The sequence below is a fragment of the Protobothrops mucrosquamatus genome, unplaced genomic scaffold, assembly GCF_001527695.2.
Source record: "Protobothrops mucrosquamatus isolate PMUCROS unplaced genomic scaffold, P.Mucros_1.0 scaffold146, whole genome shotgun sequence".
In the NCBI taxonomy this organism is placed as follows: Eukaryota; Metazoa; Chordata; class Lepidosauria; order Squamata; family Viperidae; genus Protobothrops; species Protobothrops mucrosquamatus.
In genome coordinates, this window is record NW_015386512.1 from 359,773 (window position 1) to 374,910 (window position 15,138).

The 15,138-nt window shown below is 41.4% G+C and overlaps 1 protein-coding gene across 1 annotated transcript in view; it reads right to left on the bottom strand.

Moving 5' to 3' along the window:
- Window positions 1-15,138, bottom strand: part of LOC107285093 (receptor expression-enhancing protein 3) — a 43,501-nt gene that overhangs the window by 17,923 nt on the left and 10,440 nt on the right. The window contains exon 2 of the mRNA XM_015813243.1: window positions 12,479-12,551. Coding sequence (XP_015668729.1) covers window positions 12,479-12,551 — 73 coding nt within the window. The remainder of the gene's footprint in view (window positions 1-12,478; window positions 12,552-15,138) is intronic.

Here is a 15,138-nt window from a genome sequence, read left to right on the forward strand (position 1 = left end):
AAAAGAACAGCTGCTTAGGAACATCGGTTCTCGCCCATACAATCTGTTTCTAATCATCCTTTCTGCAATAAACACAGGTTGAAATCCAGGGTCTTATTCAAAGAGATAACCATAATTAATTGAACTAGTTAAATGGAAAAAAAAACCCACTCCATGATTCAAGAACAGCTCATTCTACTTCTCTGGAATACACTGAATCCTATCTAGATCAGAGGTCCCCAACCTTTTGGGCACCAGGGACCGGTTCCGTGGAGAGAGGTTTTTCCACGGACCAGAGGGGGGGTGTTTTTGTGTGCTGCCTGCATCTCGCGGATGGGGCTTTGCTTGTTTGTGCGGCCTGGTTGCTGGCATGCCGCGGCCCGATACTAGTCCACGGATCGGGGGTTGGGGACCCCTGATCTAGAACATGCTGTTCTAGGAATGGTTCCCAAAAGCATATCTTCCAAAGGTAGTTTAAGGTGTTCTGGGGGTGGTTTGCCTAGGCCTGCTTTACCTGGATTGCCATGTCAAGAACTCGCCAAATTGTTTCTGATTCAGCAGATTTACTTTCAGAGACAGTCAAATCACCCTTTCAAAAGAATGATATGGAGCAGTGTTTCTCAACCTTGACAATTTTAAGGCATGTGGACTTCAACTCCCGGAATTCCACAGCCAGTCCACATGCCTTAAAATTGTCAAGGTTGAGAAACACTGATATGGAGGGAGAATAGACCATGTCAGATTTCTCTGAAATAGTTCACACTCTCTCAAATTGTCTGTATTACTACTATTTTTCTTTCTTTAAAAATGGAAGGAAGCTATTTGAAACTATAAAGTTGAAAAAACAGCAAATGCCTGAATATAAATAACTCAATGATCCTGCTTCCAGATATGTAACAGCAATTCATTATTTCCCTAATCAGAAGTATTCTTAATTATATATCACCAGGTTAAAAAATGAACAGAAAAAATATCAGATATGGAATCGGAATTTAAAATCCTTCCATAGACGCATTAAATCTTAAAAGCTGCACAATATTTTTATTGAACAGATTAATTAATGAAAGCTTAATACTTAATTGTAAAGGCTTAATTTAAAGCAACTACGTTTTATTTAGCAATATGTAGACTGAAGCCAACTTATTTGTAGACCCAAAATTATTCTGTGAAAAGTATTTAAATCTTTTGGCATATAAATAAATTCATGATAATTTTTTTGAGAACTCTGTGTATTGTCTGGAAATAAATTCGTTCGCTGTGTTCTTAAAATTTCTCAGACTTAGAAATAATTCTGAACAGAATCAGAGTGAATAGAAAGTCAAGCATGTGATGAAATGTTAGATTAATCCAGGAGGGTTGTTTTTTTATTTTCAGCCTCTGTGGGTAGCCAAATTAGTGTATGTGCCAGCTAAAACAACTGTTCTGATGGACTGTCTTACCTTAAAAACTGACCTTCATATGAACCTTCATAGAATGAGCACAAGTAATGCCAAGGAAGGAGATGTAGGGAAAAGGAGAGAGAAAAAAGACAGTTCATTTCTGGCACTTGCATGTATGACCTCATGGAGCTTTATTTATTAAATTAAAACTTCCAGAGTGTAGTTAGAAATAATGTTTTTGGTTATGGGCATTTTCCCCCAATAGCGAAGCTTGTTTTGTTTTAAAATGGAAAGCGTCAATGTATCTTCCAATTTAGGAAAATACAGATCGATTGTTTCTTCATTTCTAATCTCTTTGTCCTGTGAATTTTGGCTGGAGGATAGGAAACAACTGCTGTAAAACTGAACGGTATACATGTGATTTTCTGAAAGGCCATTATAGACAGTTTAAAATGACCTATACTCTAGGTATAGTATATTTCATTTTTTAAAAATATATATTTTGTATTTATCTTGTATTTCAATTCTTGTTAGCAGCCCAGAGTTGCATTGGTGTGATGGGTGACCATATAAATGAATATAAAATACATTTTGAAAAGAAAATCTGCAATATATAGAGTTCTAAAAATGTCTTAATTAAGAAATGGAATTGTTATATACAGTTTTCTGATACTCTCTGAGCTTGCTTGTTTGCTTGTATAGACCTTTCATTTACCCTAACTAGATAACATCATCAGTGCTAGTTAAGGAGTGCTGTTTGCTGTCAATTTATATTCTGGTGTCTTGCCTATCTGTGTGGGTGGGGGCAGCCTTAGGGATTCTTTGGTTAGGGTTAAAAAATCGATTGCTCAGTTTTAATGGGGCTGCTTCTGGTGAGTTAGATTGGGCAGCAGCGATTTGTTAGAGGTCTACTGCTTCTTTCTTTGATTATTGTGTTTCCTTCTATGTGTGACATCTCCACTTGTCTTCCTCCAAGGGTTTATCAGTAGGATTAAATCCTCTGGGAGTTATTTGTTCATTATTTGGTTCGATTTGGGTATAGCATTCTTTCATAGGCTAGAGTTGCCTCTAAATGCCTTACTTTTTCCTCTAATAGTTCACATAGTTTACATCTAATGCATGTATAATTGAGTGTTCTTTGGGCATAAGCACATACATTGCATATCACAATAATATCAGTCACCTGTTTCATGAGTTTGTTGTTTGAAAATCCCTCTTTTTGGTTGGTGGATGTGCTTTGCTGTTAGCCTTGTTTCTTCCTTCTCTGTTCTAGGTAATTGTGCCTATTTTTTCCTATCCTTTTATCTGCCTGTTTGTGCTTGTTTTTCTACCTTGTTATTTATTTAACCTTCTTATTATTATGTTAGTTTTATTTATCCTTTTCTTCCCTCTATTTTTTTTAAGTTTTTGAGCTCCAATTCCTTTTTATTCTTTACTGGGGGTCTTCCCTCCCTTCCTATTGTGACCTTAAATTTAATTGTTAATAGAGTGAAGTGGAGTGGAGCAGAATAGAATAGAATAGAATAGAATAGAATAGAATAGAATAGAATAGAATAGAATAATAGAATAGAATAGAATAGAATAGAATAGAATAGAATAGAATAGAATAACAGAACAAAATACTTTATTTGCCAAGTGTGATTGGACACACAAGGAATTTGTCTCTGGTTCATTAGCTCACAGTGTACATATAAACAGCAAATAATGATGCAGTAGTCAAGCCACAAGAGAACTGAAGGGTCTCCTGAACTAGGAAAAGGGACAGCTGGCACACCAAATGAACCTGTATAAAGTCTTTCCAGCCACAGCCTACTCACTGAGCAGGAACTGTGAGTCCATGAAGACTTCCAGATTGCACACAATTCTTGAATGGGGAAATGCTATCCCATCTAAGACTACAGATGGAACAACTCCCAATCTGGGTGGCCCAAATATTCATGATTCACTCACCTGTTGTGAGATGAGTGGACATATAAACCACTTAAATGAGTTAATTGAAATACAAAGTATATTCAAAAATTACAACCATTTACCTAATGCTAAAACAACCCAATACTAAAAAATATTTCCTATAATGGAAAGAAACTGTTTATTCAATAATATCAATTTAGGGCAATTATGTAGAATGATTATTACCTTTAAGAAGCCATGTTGTAAAAAGATGGGTAGAATCTGGCTGCCTAAGTCAGCAGTATGAAAGAACACTATGTAGTCACAAAGTACATACAACTAATGACATAAACAGAATACTGAAGTCCAAATATATTATCTCTACATAGCAGATTTTGCGATGTTAAGCCAACTAAGGAAATCAAAGTTCAGTCATGCAGTTCTTTCCAGCTCAAACTGAGAATTTAAATAGGTATGAGACAAATTACGTTAAAATACTGTGTATTTCTCAAGCAGACAGTAGGTTTACATACAAAAGACAAAATGAAACAAATCATATTACATAGGTAGGTAGGAAATTATAGTTTATGGTTTATAATACATATTAACTTGGTCACCAAGTTTTATAGAAGAAACCAAAGTTTGAATGGTATGTGTGCCTCATGTTTTTCATTCCCCCCCCCCTTAGGATAAGCTTTGATACAATAAATGGAGAGCAAAGGATGCATCCAAATAATGCCTACTAGGTTCCTTGCCATTCATTTTTTAAAACTCTTTAAGTACAAAATGAATGCAAAACTAGAGTGATAATAAATCATTCTCTAATGATTTATTCATTAATAAATGAATAGACATGTATTACTCCAGACATCCTCAGGATATCTTTAGAAATTCTTGGAAAATAAAAATATGGGTGACTACAATACATTTTCAGAAAGTATGACCATCTATCTAGAAAAAAACTGTTATTTAAAAAGTTTTTCACAATAATATTGTCTAGTTCTAAATAAATATAAAACATCAGAATTTCTATTTTATCTATCTGTTTGTCTGTCTGTCGCCTACTACATATTCAATCAATTCTGTTTTCATTCCAATACTTTATTGGAGTTAACAAATATTCCCAATGATATATTTTAAAATCAGGAAAATTCACACCACTCCTACCATATATAAATTGTAACTATAAAAGTAAATACACTAAAAATAATTATTTAAATACCCAAGTGGAGTCAATTTAGACAATTCTTAATACTTGTATCTATATTAATTTTCATATTTATTCTTTCACAAATGCATTAGTACTTCCATCTATCTTATAATGTTCCCTTTTATCTAAGTTAATATAATTTGAGATATTCATGTTGTAATAACTTGTGTAATCACACAGGATATCTTCTGTCTTCAAGAATTTAATATAATCCAGGCAATAAGCAAAGCTTAATTTTCTACCAACTTCTATAGGTACCATTACCAACTAACATAATATTAGATTGATTCCAAATAATTGCATATCCAGAATGTACTCCATATTACTGTACTATTTCAACAAATCTAGATAAAGATTTTTTTTAATATCATTAAAGTGCTCTAAATATTTGTTTATGGAACAATTCATACTCACTTTCACACACATTGTATAAATCTTAACTATTTCAAGGTTGTCTTATTAAACACAACGAAAGCTCCAATACCACGTTAAAACATCACTTACTGCAAACATTCAATTTGGATATAAAAAGTCTTTTGTGTATCGAAGCCAAAAATGCTGTTTCATTTTCATTAGTATACAATGCTAATAATATTTTGCAGTAATTTTATATCATCAGACACTTGATACATTTTCATAAAACAAAATTGTGTCAAGTAATTCCTTTTAACCTATGTGCCCACTGCAATTATCAATATTTTAACATCAAGGATATGTTTTTTTCCCATTCAACAGTCTGAATGTCGGAGAATGCCTGAACAAGTCCCTGGAATTTTCTTGGCAAAGTGTTTTTCAGAAATGGTTTGCCATTGATACCTTTGTAGAGCTGAGAATGTGTGACTGGCCCAAGGTGGCTCTTACTGCCCCCAATTTTATTACCTTTTTTGCCAAGGTCATTAAATGAATCACATGATCTTTAAGCAAATCCAGCTTCTCCCACTGGATTTGTTTGGCGGACGTCGGCTGAGGTCACGAATAGCAATCATATGATTGGTTGTAAATGTTGGGATCTTTTCAGCACCGTCATAACTTCAAATAGTCACTAAACACTTGTAACTCAGGGAGTAGCTGTATCCTCTACATTTAAATTTTCAAAACTAAATTTTAATTTTCTGTGGTATAAAGGCACTGTATCAGACAGGGTTAACATGCTGGTCTTTTGATTGGGGAGATCCAGATTTACGTCCAGCCTCAACCAAGATAAATTTTCTTTGGACAACTCAAAAGTTTCTTTGAGGCTAACTTTCACCACAGGATTGCGGAAAATACTGAAGGATAGAGTGGTAGGTACGCTGCCTTGAGCTCATCAGAAAAATAGGCTTTGCAATTTGAAACTATTGTCTGATTCTAGGGGGACCCCGTGTCTTTAGGTGGCAATGCCAAGTTTTTAGTAGCCGTTCTGGAGATAATCTGATGGCAAAAGTAACAGAATAACAAAGTTAGAAGGGACCTTGGAGGTCTTCTAGTCCAATCCCCTGCTCAAGCACCTATACTATTTCAGACAAGTGGATGTCCAGTCTCTTCTTAAAAGCCTCCAGTGATGGAACATTGATTCTACTGGCTGATTGTTTTTGCTGTCAGGAAATTTCTCCTTAGTTCTAGGTTGCTTCTCTCCTTGGTTAGTCTCCATCGTTTCTTGTTCTGCCTTTGGGTACTTTGGAGAATAGGTTGACCTCTCTTCTTTCTGGCAGTGCCTCAGATACTGGAACAGTGTTATCATGTCATCCCTAGTCCTTCTTTTCACTAGATTAGGCATTCCCAGTTCCTGCAACCATTCTTCGTTTTAGCCTCCCCCCCCCATCATCTTTGTTGCTCTTCTTTGCATTCTTTCTAGAGCAGTGGTGGCGAACCTATGGCACGGGTGCCAGAGGCGGCACTCGGAGCCCTCTCGGTGGGCACACGTGCCGTTGCCCCAGCCTCGCCTCCCCCTGCAACCCCCTCCTCTCCAGCAGCCCCCCTGAAAGAGAGTTGCCCCTGAGCGGGGCCCACGCGGAGCAGAGCAGCTAAGGACATGGCAGCCAGGCAGCGTAGACAAGACTCTCCCCTCACACCCATCATGCACAGTTGATGCTGCAGGGCGCGGGCAGAGGGCGTGAGCGCTATAGTGCTGCTGGGCTGCCTGGGCGATCTGCGGCGGGCCCTGGAGGCGGTGAGTGGCCCTGCGGGCAGGCAGGGTGGGGGATGGGGGTGGAGTGAGGGCAGGGGCGGGGCAGGGGCAGAGCGGGACCGGGGCCAATTTTTGGGCACTCGGTCTCTAAAAGGTTCGCCATCACTGTTCTAGAGTCTCAACATCTTTTTTTATATTGTGGCGACCAAAACGGGATGCAGTATTCTAAGTGTGGTCTTAACAAGGCATTATAAAGCGGTAGTAACACTTCTTATGATCTTGATTCTATCCTTCTGTTAATGCAGCCTAGTGCCAAACCTCAACTTCCAGACTCTTCAAGCAAAAGATATATTCGCAATTCATTAATTCCTGGTAGAACATCAACCAATATAACATTTGTACAGATTAGACAGGAATCCAGGACATGAGGCAAACAGACCCCTTTATGTTCTTATGCTCCAGTCAGGACCAAGGTTGATAAGATAACAGGATGTATCTCTAGTCCAGTAGACAGAGCATTCTTCATTTCAGCTGTACAACTTTTTTTTTACTACATTTTACGTAGTATCTGTAATATGATGGTCAACCTTATAATAAATAAATATTAAAATCTGTAAAGAGGCATATAACTTTTGCCTCCCTCCAAATGTTATTGCAATTGTACAGATTAGGTGCTGCCTTAGTGTGGTTGCTCCTTTTCTGGTTGCTATTGAGATCCAGGCCAAAGTGCTGCTTATCCCAGCTTGTGGTCTTGACAGATGACTGATTTTGCTTACCTGTAATAATTGTGCATCACTTCCCACTTCCTAGCCCAGTGATGGCGAACCTTTTAGAGACCGAGTGCCCAACTGCAATCCAAAACCCACTTATGTATCGTCGGGTGCCAGGTGGGCATGGCCAACTGGGTGGGTGTGGCCCATTGGGTGAGCGTGGCTGCGGTGGTAACAGCAGACTGGGTGGGACTAAAAAGTTCAATCAATTCCAATTTTGCAAGATCTTTTTTTTCCCCATGAGAAGTTGAGATTGATTGATTGATTGAACCTTTTTTTTTTTTTTGCACATGGCGGCGGAGGCCTAAAGCGAAAAGGTTTTATAAAACCCAGCTGAAAGCCTAGGGCTGGGGCAAGGGTGCGCGTGACCATAGAGAAGGCTCTGGGTGCCACCTGTGGCACACGTCATAGGTTCGCCACCACGGTCCTAGCCTGTTTGTTGTCTTCCTCTTTTTCTCTTTCACACCCACACTTTTGTAAGCTAAGGGCCTGCCTATGGACATCAGCACGATGGTAAAATGTCAGGAAGTAGCTTGATTAGCCACCAGACACTTAGAACATCAGTGTGAATGCTTGTGAGTAATCTGTGAGTGTGGAATGAATGGGCCCATCTCCTCTCAAATTTCTGGGGCTTTAAACTTACACTGCCCTTTGGGAGAAAGGATGAGCTGATGCTATTCTTGGGGAAGTGGTGGTGGGAAGCATTTCTGCCTGGCTGCAGCTGCTTTTCCCAAGGCAGAGAGCAACCCGAGCTTCATTAGCCCACAAAGCTGAAAAGTAAAGAAAATTGCTTTCTCCTTGGAAGAATTTGTGGCTAGAGTGAGACAGCTGCATTCTGGAGCAAGCTTAATTGACTAATACCGTGTTTCCCCCAAAGAAAAACCCAGTCTTACTTTCTTTTGGGCTCTGAAATAAGCACTAGGGCTTACCTTCGGGGTAGGGCTTACTTTTACCGGTACCAGCAGGCCGCAAGAGCGCGGGGGCGGGGCCTGCGCATGGGGTGGAGACGCAATGCGGCGGCGAGAACGTGGTGGCGGACCAAGTACCGGTGTGGGCGGGCAGGTAGGACGCGTGCCTTTCCCATGCCAGGCCAGCCTCTGCAGCCCCGGGGCAGCCGTGCTGGGCGGCAACAGGAAGGATGCCGAGGTGGGTGCGGCCAGGCCGACACTCCTTCTGCCGGAACGGGGGGCCTTTGCCCTGGGGATCCGGGGAGGCTGCCTTCCTGGCCTGGCCACGCCCACCTAAGATATGAACAGGGAGGCGGCAGCCTAGGACCAAAATGGCAGGTGGAGCGCCAGAGGTTTAGGGACGGAGGATACTGAAATGAGCAGGCATCCTGCAGTCAGCGCCCATGCCGGCTGCCGCTTCCTGCCAGAGCGTCACCGTGTTTATTGTAAGTCCCGGAGATATCAGCCTTCCCTCCGGCGGGCCTGGGCAGCTCTGGGACAGAGATGGGCCTGTTTCAGCATCTTGCCACCTGTTTTGAAGCTCCGTCGCAGTTCTCTGCCGCCACAAAGCTGGAGAGCTTGCCAAACTATTGCCCAGATGCCCTCACTTCCCCCAGGAATTGAATGTCTTTGCTTACCTGACTTCCAACCCCGTCCCATTTCTCCTTCACGCTCCTCCGTTACCATGTGCAGGGGGGGAAATGTCATTTTTTTCAATTCAAATGTCAATCAATCAATTCTAACTTCGCAAGATCTTTTTTTTCCCCCGCGAGAAGTTGGAATTGATTGACCTCCCATGCCTACGGTAACCCTAACTCCCACTTGCCCCCAACCCTAACTGGAGATGGGAAGCCCTGAGCAAAAAAACTGGGAAAAGTTGGATGGGAGAAAAAAAGTGGTTTTTCCCGTTTGTTTCCAAAGCAATTTGGAAAAACCCTGTTTTTTCACAAGTTTTCTGGTTTTTTCCCAGGCCTTCCCATCTCTAACCCACAATCCCACCAGGGCAACCACAGTGCCTAACCCCAACTCTAATCCACACTCCCCCAGGCAATCACAATGTTGGTGTACAGCAATCATTTATTTATTTATTCAATTCATTCAAAAATAGTCGTCTTCTTCTGCAACATCTTCACACGGTACCTCTCCCAAACCCCAGTTCCTGTAGAACCATTGGTCTCAATCTCTCATGTCCAGCAATAGCGGTCTCCCTAAATGAGCACTTCTTGTCCATGTAGCCTGCCCATAGTGCATTGGCAACACAGCTGCCAGTGATTTTATCTCACGAATTCTTCACCCAAGTCACGACCTCTGGCAGACTAGGATTCACAAAGTTCCCATGCTGATTTCTCTCCATTCTGTGTTCAATGTAGTCACTGATTTCCCTGCGCAAATGGTCCTTGAATGGCTTGTTTATGGCAATATCCAGAGTCTGGAGATAGGCAGTCATTCCTACAGGAATCATTATTTGGTCTATTCCTCTCTCTCTCCAAGGAACTTCTTCATGTCTTTTGCACGGTGAGTGCTGGCTGAATCCCAGACTAGCAGACCTCCTTGGCCACCACGCAAAACAAGTGGCAGCATTAAATCGACCCACTTCCTTATCACTGCTTGTGTGCATCAGGCTTTTTCGGTTTCAAGGACAAAAATGTCTGAAACACGTTCAATTTTATCTTTCTTGCCCTTAGTGATGATTAGAGGTGGGACTTTCGTTCCATCCAGATGAATTGCCAAAATGCAGGTAACACGTGTACTTTCGTAACCAGTGGAGGGAATGTAGATTGACGAGGCACCCCTCTGATCAACTGTTGTTTTGAGATGCTTGGCCCCTAAACACTGCAGTTTCATCCATGGCAATCATGTTTGACAGCTGGTACTTTGAAAAGTTGATGCCATCAACAAAGGACTTGAATGAAAGTGTACGTTTAATAAGTTCAGTATCCTGCAGCTTGAACAGTGTGGTTGATCTTCTTAGAGAAAGTTCATACTGCTGAAGGAAGCCATCCAGCCAGTGTTGTGATGCTTTGAATTCTTCTGGGGATATTTCTAATTGTGGCGCCAGTGCAAAGGCAAATGCTTGAACGTCAGCCCTGCGCATAACCAAAGCCTTTGCTCTCCTGTCAGCAATCCAATCAGATGTGCTGTTCAAGTTCAAGAAATAATGGCTGCCTACCTGCTCCACACTTTCGCTTCTTAGCATTTCCCTCATCCACCTGTTGGCTAAGGTTATTGTACTTTGCTCGCCATTTTCGGACCATACGGGGATCCAACTTGTTCTCTTTGCAGAAAGCTGTAAGATTCTTGCCCTGAGAGTCCTCCATGATCCCTTTCTTGAACCTGACAGATTACCTCTTTCTTTTTGAACTCATCTTGTTGGGGAGGGGGGATATTACAGCGTTCCCTTAAAATCTGCCATTAAATTAAAGCATGCTTAAACCAGGGGTGTCAGACTTGATTTCACTGATGGTTAGGGTTGGGATTAGGCATTGTGACTGCCCTGGGGGAGTGTGGGTTAGAGATGGGAAAACCTGGAAAAAACCAGGAAAACCTGTAAAGAACAGGTTTTTCCCCCCCATTTGTTTCCAAACTGCTTTGGAAACAAACGGGGAAACCCATCTTTTTTCCATCCAATGTTTTCCATTTTTTCCCCCAAGACTTCCCATCTCCAGTTAGGGTTGGGGGGAAATAGGGGTTAGGGTTACTGTAGGCATGGGAGGCATAGCTATGGCCCTGCTTGGGTCAGATGGGGGGATCCGCCAAGCCTCATGGCAGCACTGGGTGCGATGCACGATGCGGCAAATGGCTGCAGCTGGCTGAAACCAGCCATGGAACAAGCCGGGTGGCGGTAAGGAACTGATAAACCGTTGGTTAGCAGGGCACGTGGGTCACATCGGGGGGGATCTGCCAAGCCTCACGGCAGTGGCATTAGCAGGAGTGATGAGCAATGTGGCAAATGGATACGGCCTGCCGAAACTGGCCGCGGAACAAGCCAGGCGGCGTGAGAGGCGGCAGTAAGGTATACCGTAGGTTAGCGGGGCACGTGGGTCAAATCCCCCCTCCCCTATGGCTTCGCCTCATCCCAGAGGCACTGGCAGCTACCCCCCCTTACCTCGTGTCTATGGTAGAAACCAGATAGAATCGGCGGCCGGCTGTCTGCACAGGCTCTTAAGTAGGGCTTACTTTCGGGGAAGGGCTTATATTAGGCCCACCCCCAAAAATCAGATTGGGGCTTACTTTCAGGGAAACACAGAATGTCAAAGAGTAGCATATGCATCAGAAATATCATTAGCTCTGGAGTACCTGAATTCTATGAAACAACCTAAAACAATACTCTTACAGTCTCTAACGATACCCAGAGACACTTTCAATACACCCAGAGGAGAAAAACTAATTTATTATTTACCAAGAGTCAACATAAACAGAGCATGCTAAGCACTTTTAATTAAAATATGGAAAAGATAAAAAGTAATTATATTATTGTTCAACTAATATTAGGATTCAGTTAATTACTTGATTAAGTAACCCAGGGTTGAGCAAAATGCATGAACTCACTCCATTCTTTTTTGTACTAAGTAAAGGTCATATTTTTTCCTTTGTGTAATATTCGCATTCTCATGCATAGGTGATTTCTACTGTGGCTTTTTCATATGCCTAAATTTTTAATAAATTTCTTGAGCATGATGCTTTTTGTGTGTTTTGGAAGCACTTTCCAAAACTTTGGAAAAAGTATTTTGTATGCTTTTTGTAGGCTTATCTCTACAAACAGGTCCGTGAAGAAGCAGCTAATAACCTTCCACGTTAAGGCAGAATTTTATGTGCAGCATATGCTTTCTCTCCTTCCCTGCAAGAATTGCCAACACATCTAGGCTCTCCAATTCAGTCATATCATTTAATCGCTGTGAAGGTGGCAAGGAGAAAATATGCTTCACAAAGAATAGGAAGGTAGCAAAGAGGAGCTGCGTTTGGAAAGGATCTGTTCCATGCATTACTTCTCAATTTACCATCAAATTTAAAAATCAAATAGTGCAACACCAACACCTCATTTAAACATAAAATAAGATTTCAGGGTATCATAAATTACCATGATTAACTTCTCTTCACAAGTTAAAATACCGTATTATCGTCGAAGCTAGCATGCGCTCTCAAAAAACTTCAATAAACGTTAACATTGAAAAGAAACGTTGGAATTCAGTACTCACGTATTCCTTGACATTTTTTGTTTTTACAGCTTTGTAGGAATAATAAGCAGGATACAGCATCCCAAAGACCAACCTATGTATAAAGAAAATATTTTAATTGAATGCAAGCACACATTAATTATGGAAGCCAAGAATACATATTACGTAAGGAGAAAAAAAAAGGAAAAACAGGTTCATATCCAGACAACTGTAATTTCAAACTATGTCTATTCTGGTCACAGCTATTGAGCACTGCATTCTCTGGGCACGTCTCGTGCTCATACATCAAAACCTGCCTCTTAAAAAATACTGAAAGTCTGCACTTAGATTTCAGTTATTTCACACTTGTTATTTTGCAAGAAAAAAAGATAAGAACTACTAGCTGGCTTGAATAGATACTATAAGGCAGTGGTGGCGAATCTATGGCACAGGTGCCAGAGGTGGCACTCAGAGCCCTCTCTGTGGGCACGTGCGCCATGCCCCGGAGATGGCAACCATCCCTCTTCAACCAGCTGCCCGCTAACTCGCTGAGGTCCCACATGGCCGGATGCATCCCAGCACCCATGCGCTCACTGCTGGCCTGTGTCCAGGGGCCGATGGTGTCAGGCAGCAGCCGCCCCGACCCCTACCTCACCTTGCCCTGTGATAATGGCACCCCTGCCCTGCCTTGCCTTGCCTCTCTTCACCCCACAGGACGAGCCTCCTGCCCACCACCCTACCTGCCAGAGACCCCCTAGATCTCCCCCAATCCTGCCCGGCCCCCACAGACGTCCCTCCCCATGAGCAACATTGAGGTGATCACGCCCACCTTGGCCACACCCACCCAATCTGCCATGACCACCACAGCCACGCCCACCCAGTGGGCCACGCCTACCTGGCACCCGGCAATAAATAAGTGGGTTTTGGGTTGCAGTTTGGTCTCTAAAATGTTCGCCAGCACTGCTATAAGGCTATGAAAGGCTTATATATATTACAAAGGAGAAACCAAGTAGAAACAGAAACGATATATTTCTGTACTAGCTATAATTCAGCTTTTTTTGGACAAAACTGTTTATTGTTTCAAGCAGATAATCTGTCACGTGTAACTTCTTGAGTATACTACAAATTAGAGTAAAACATAAAGGTAGACAAGTTGGTTCATTTATCATTTTCCATGTCTGGCAGAAAAATGGTACAATTCAGAGCAACATCTTTCCTCTTTTGGCACATGCCAGGGAAGAAGGAGGGAAGGAAGAAATCTCATTTTCCACAATTATGCCCCTGATTACCCTAATCCTGACACTCTGAGTATATATATATACAAATACTTATACTTATCTAAAACTACTGGATGTGTTGAATTAAAAAACTGAGATATTTCTGAAATGTTAACAATACTATAAACAACTAAGCTAAAGAATAAAAGGGAGGAACATTTATTTTTCAATGTAACCTACTGAAATACTTCTGCTTTGGAATCTAAGGACAAGGTGTGTAACAGTGTGTATTTAATTATTACTGCAGTGGTGGGATTCAGCCGGTTCGTACCAGTTTGGCAGAAACGGTAGCTAATTTTTTATTGCCCACGCCCAGAATGGACTTCCAGAAGCGGCAACCGGTTGTTCACATATTTGAATCCCACCACTGTATTACTGGTATATTGACTGGGTTCATATATTGTGCTATGCCCTGGTTTGTTTCAAGCACGCTTTATTGAAAATGAAAAATAAAATATACTGTATTATGGCCTCATGCAATGTGCAAACATGCCATTAACTTGACTATGCTTTTTTATTGGTTGCTAAAAACTGTGGTTGGCCAGTTTTGTTATATTATACATTGCTTTTTAATGAATATTCTTCTATTTGATAGGCATTTTGATTCTTCTCCATATAAAAAGTGTTTTCTCTAAAATGGAGAAAAATCTGACAAGGAATCTTAAGGTATCAGTGGTGTAAAGCACCACATCTATGTCCTTTTAACTTAGGGGTTATACTTAATAACAAAGAGAACCAATCTCTCAGGGGCTGCCACAAAGAAGAGGGAGTCAAGCTATTTTCCAAGGCACCTGAAGGCAGGACAAGAAGCAACGGATGGAAACTGATCAAGGAGAGAAGCAACCTAGAACTAAGGAGAAACTTCCTGACAGTTAGAACAATTAACCAGTTAGAACAATTAACCATTAACCATTAACAATTAACCTGCCTCCAGAAGCGGTGAATGCTCCAACACTGGAAGTTTTTAAGAAGAGACTGGACAGCCATTTGTCCGAAATGGTATAGGGTTTCCTGCCTGAGCAGGGGGTTGGACTAGATGACCTCCAAGGTCCCTTCCAACTTTACTATTATTATTATTATTGTTATTATTATTGTTGTTGTTTTGTTGTTGTTGTTGTTGTTGTTGTTGTTGTTATTATTAGATGAGTCTTAAGCCTCACTGGCTCTGTATAGGCAAGCCTCCTCTTCTTCTTCCTAGTCAAGACTTAGAGCAGGGATCTTCAAACTTGGCCCTTTTTATGACTTGTGGACTTCAACTCCCAGAATTCCTCAGCCAGCATGCCTGGGAGTTGAAGTCCACAAGTCATAAAAGGGCCACGTTTGAAGGCCCCTGACTTAGAGCACTCAGAATTAAGGCATAATCAGTACTGACAATCAGTACTATGGTTGTCTGATAAGATTAAATTAGATTCACAAACCTCTCTC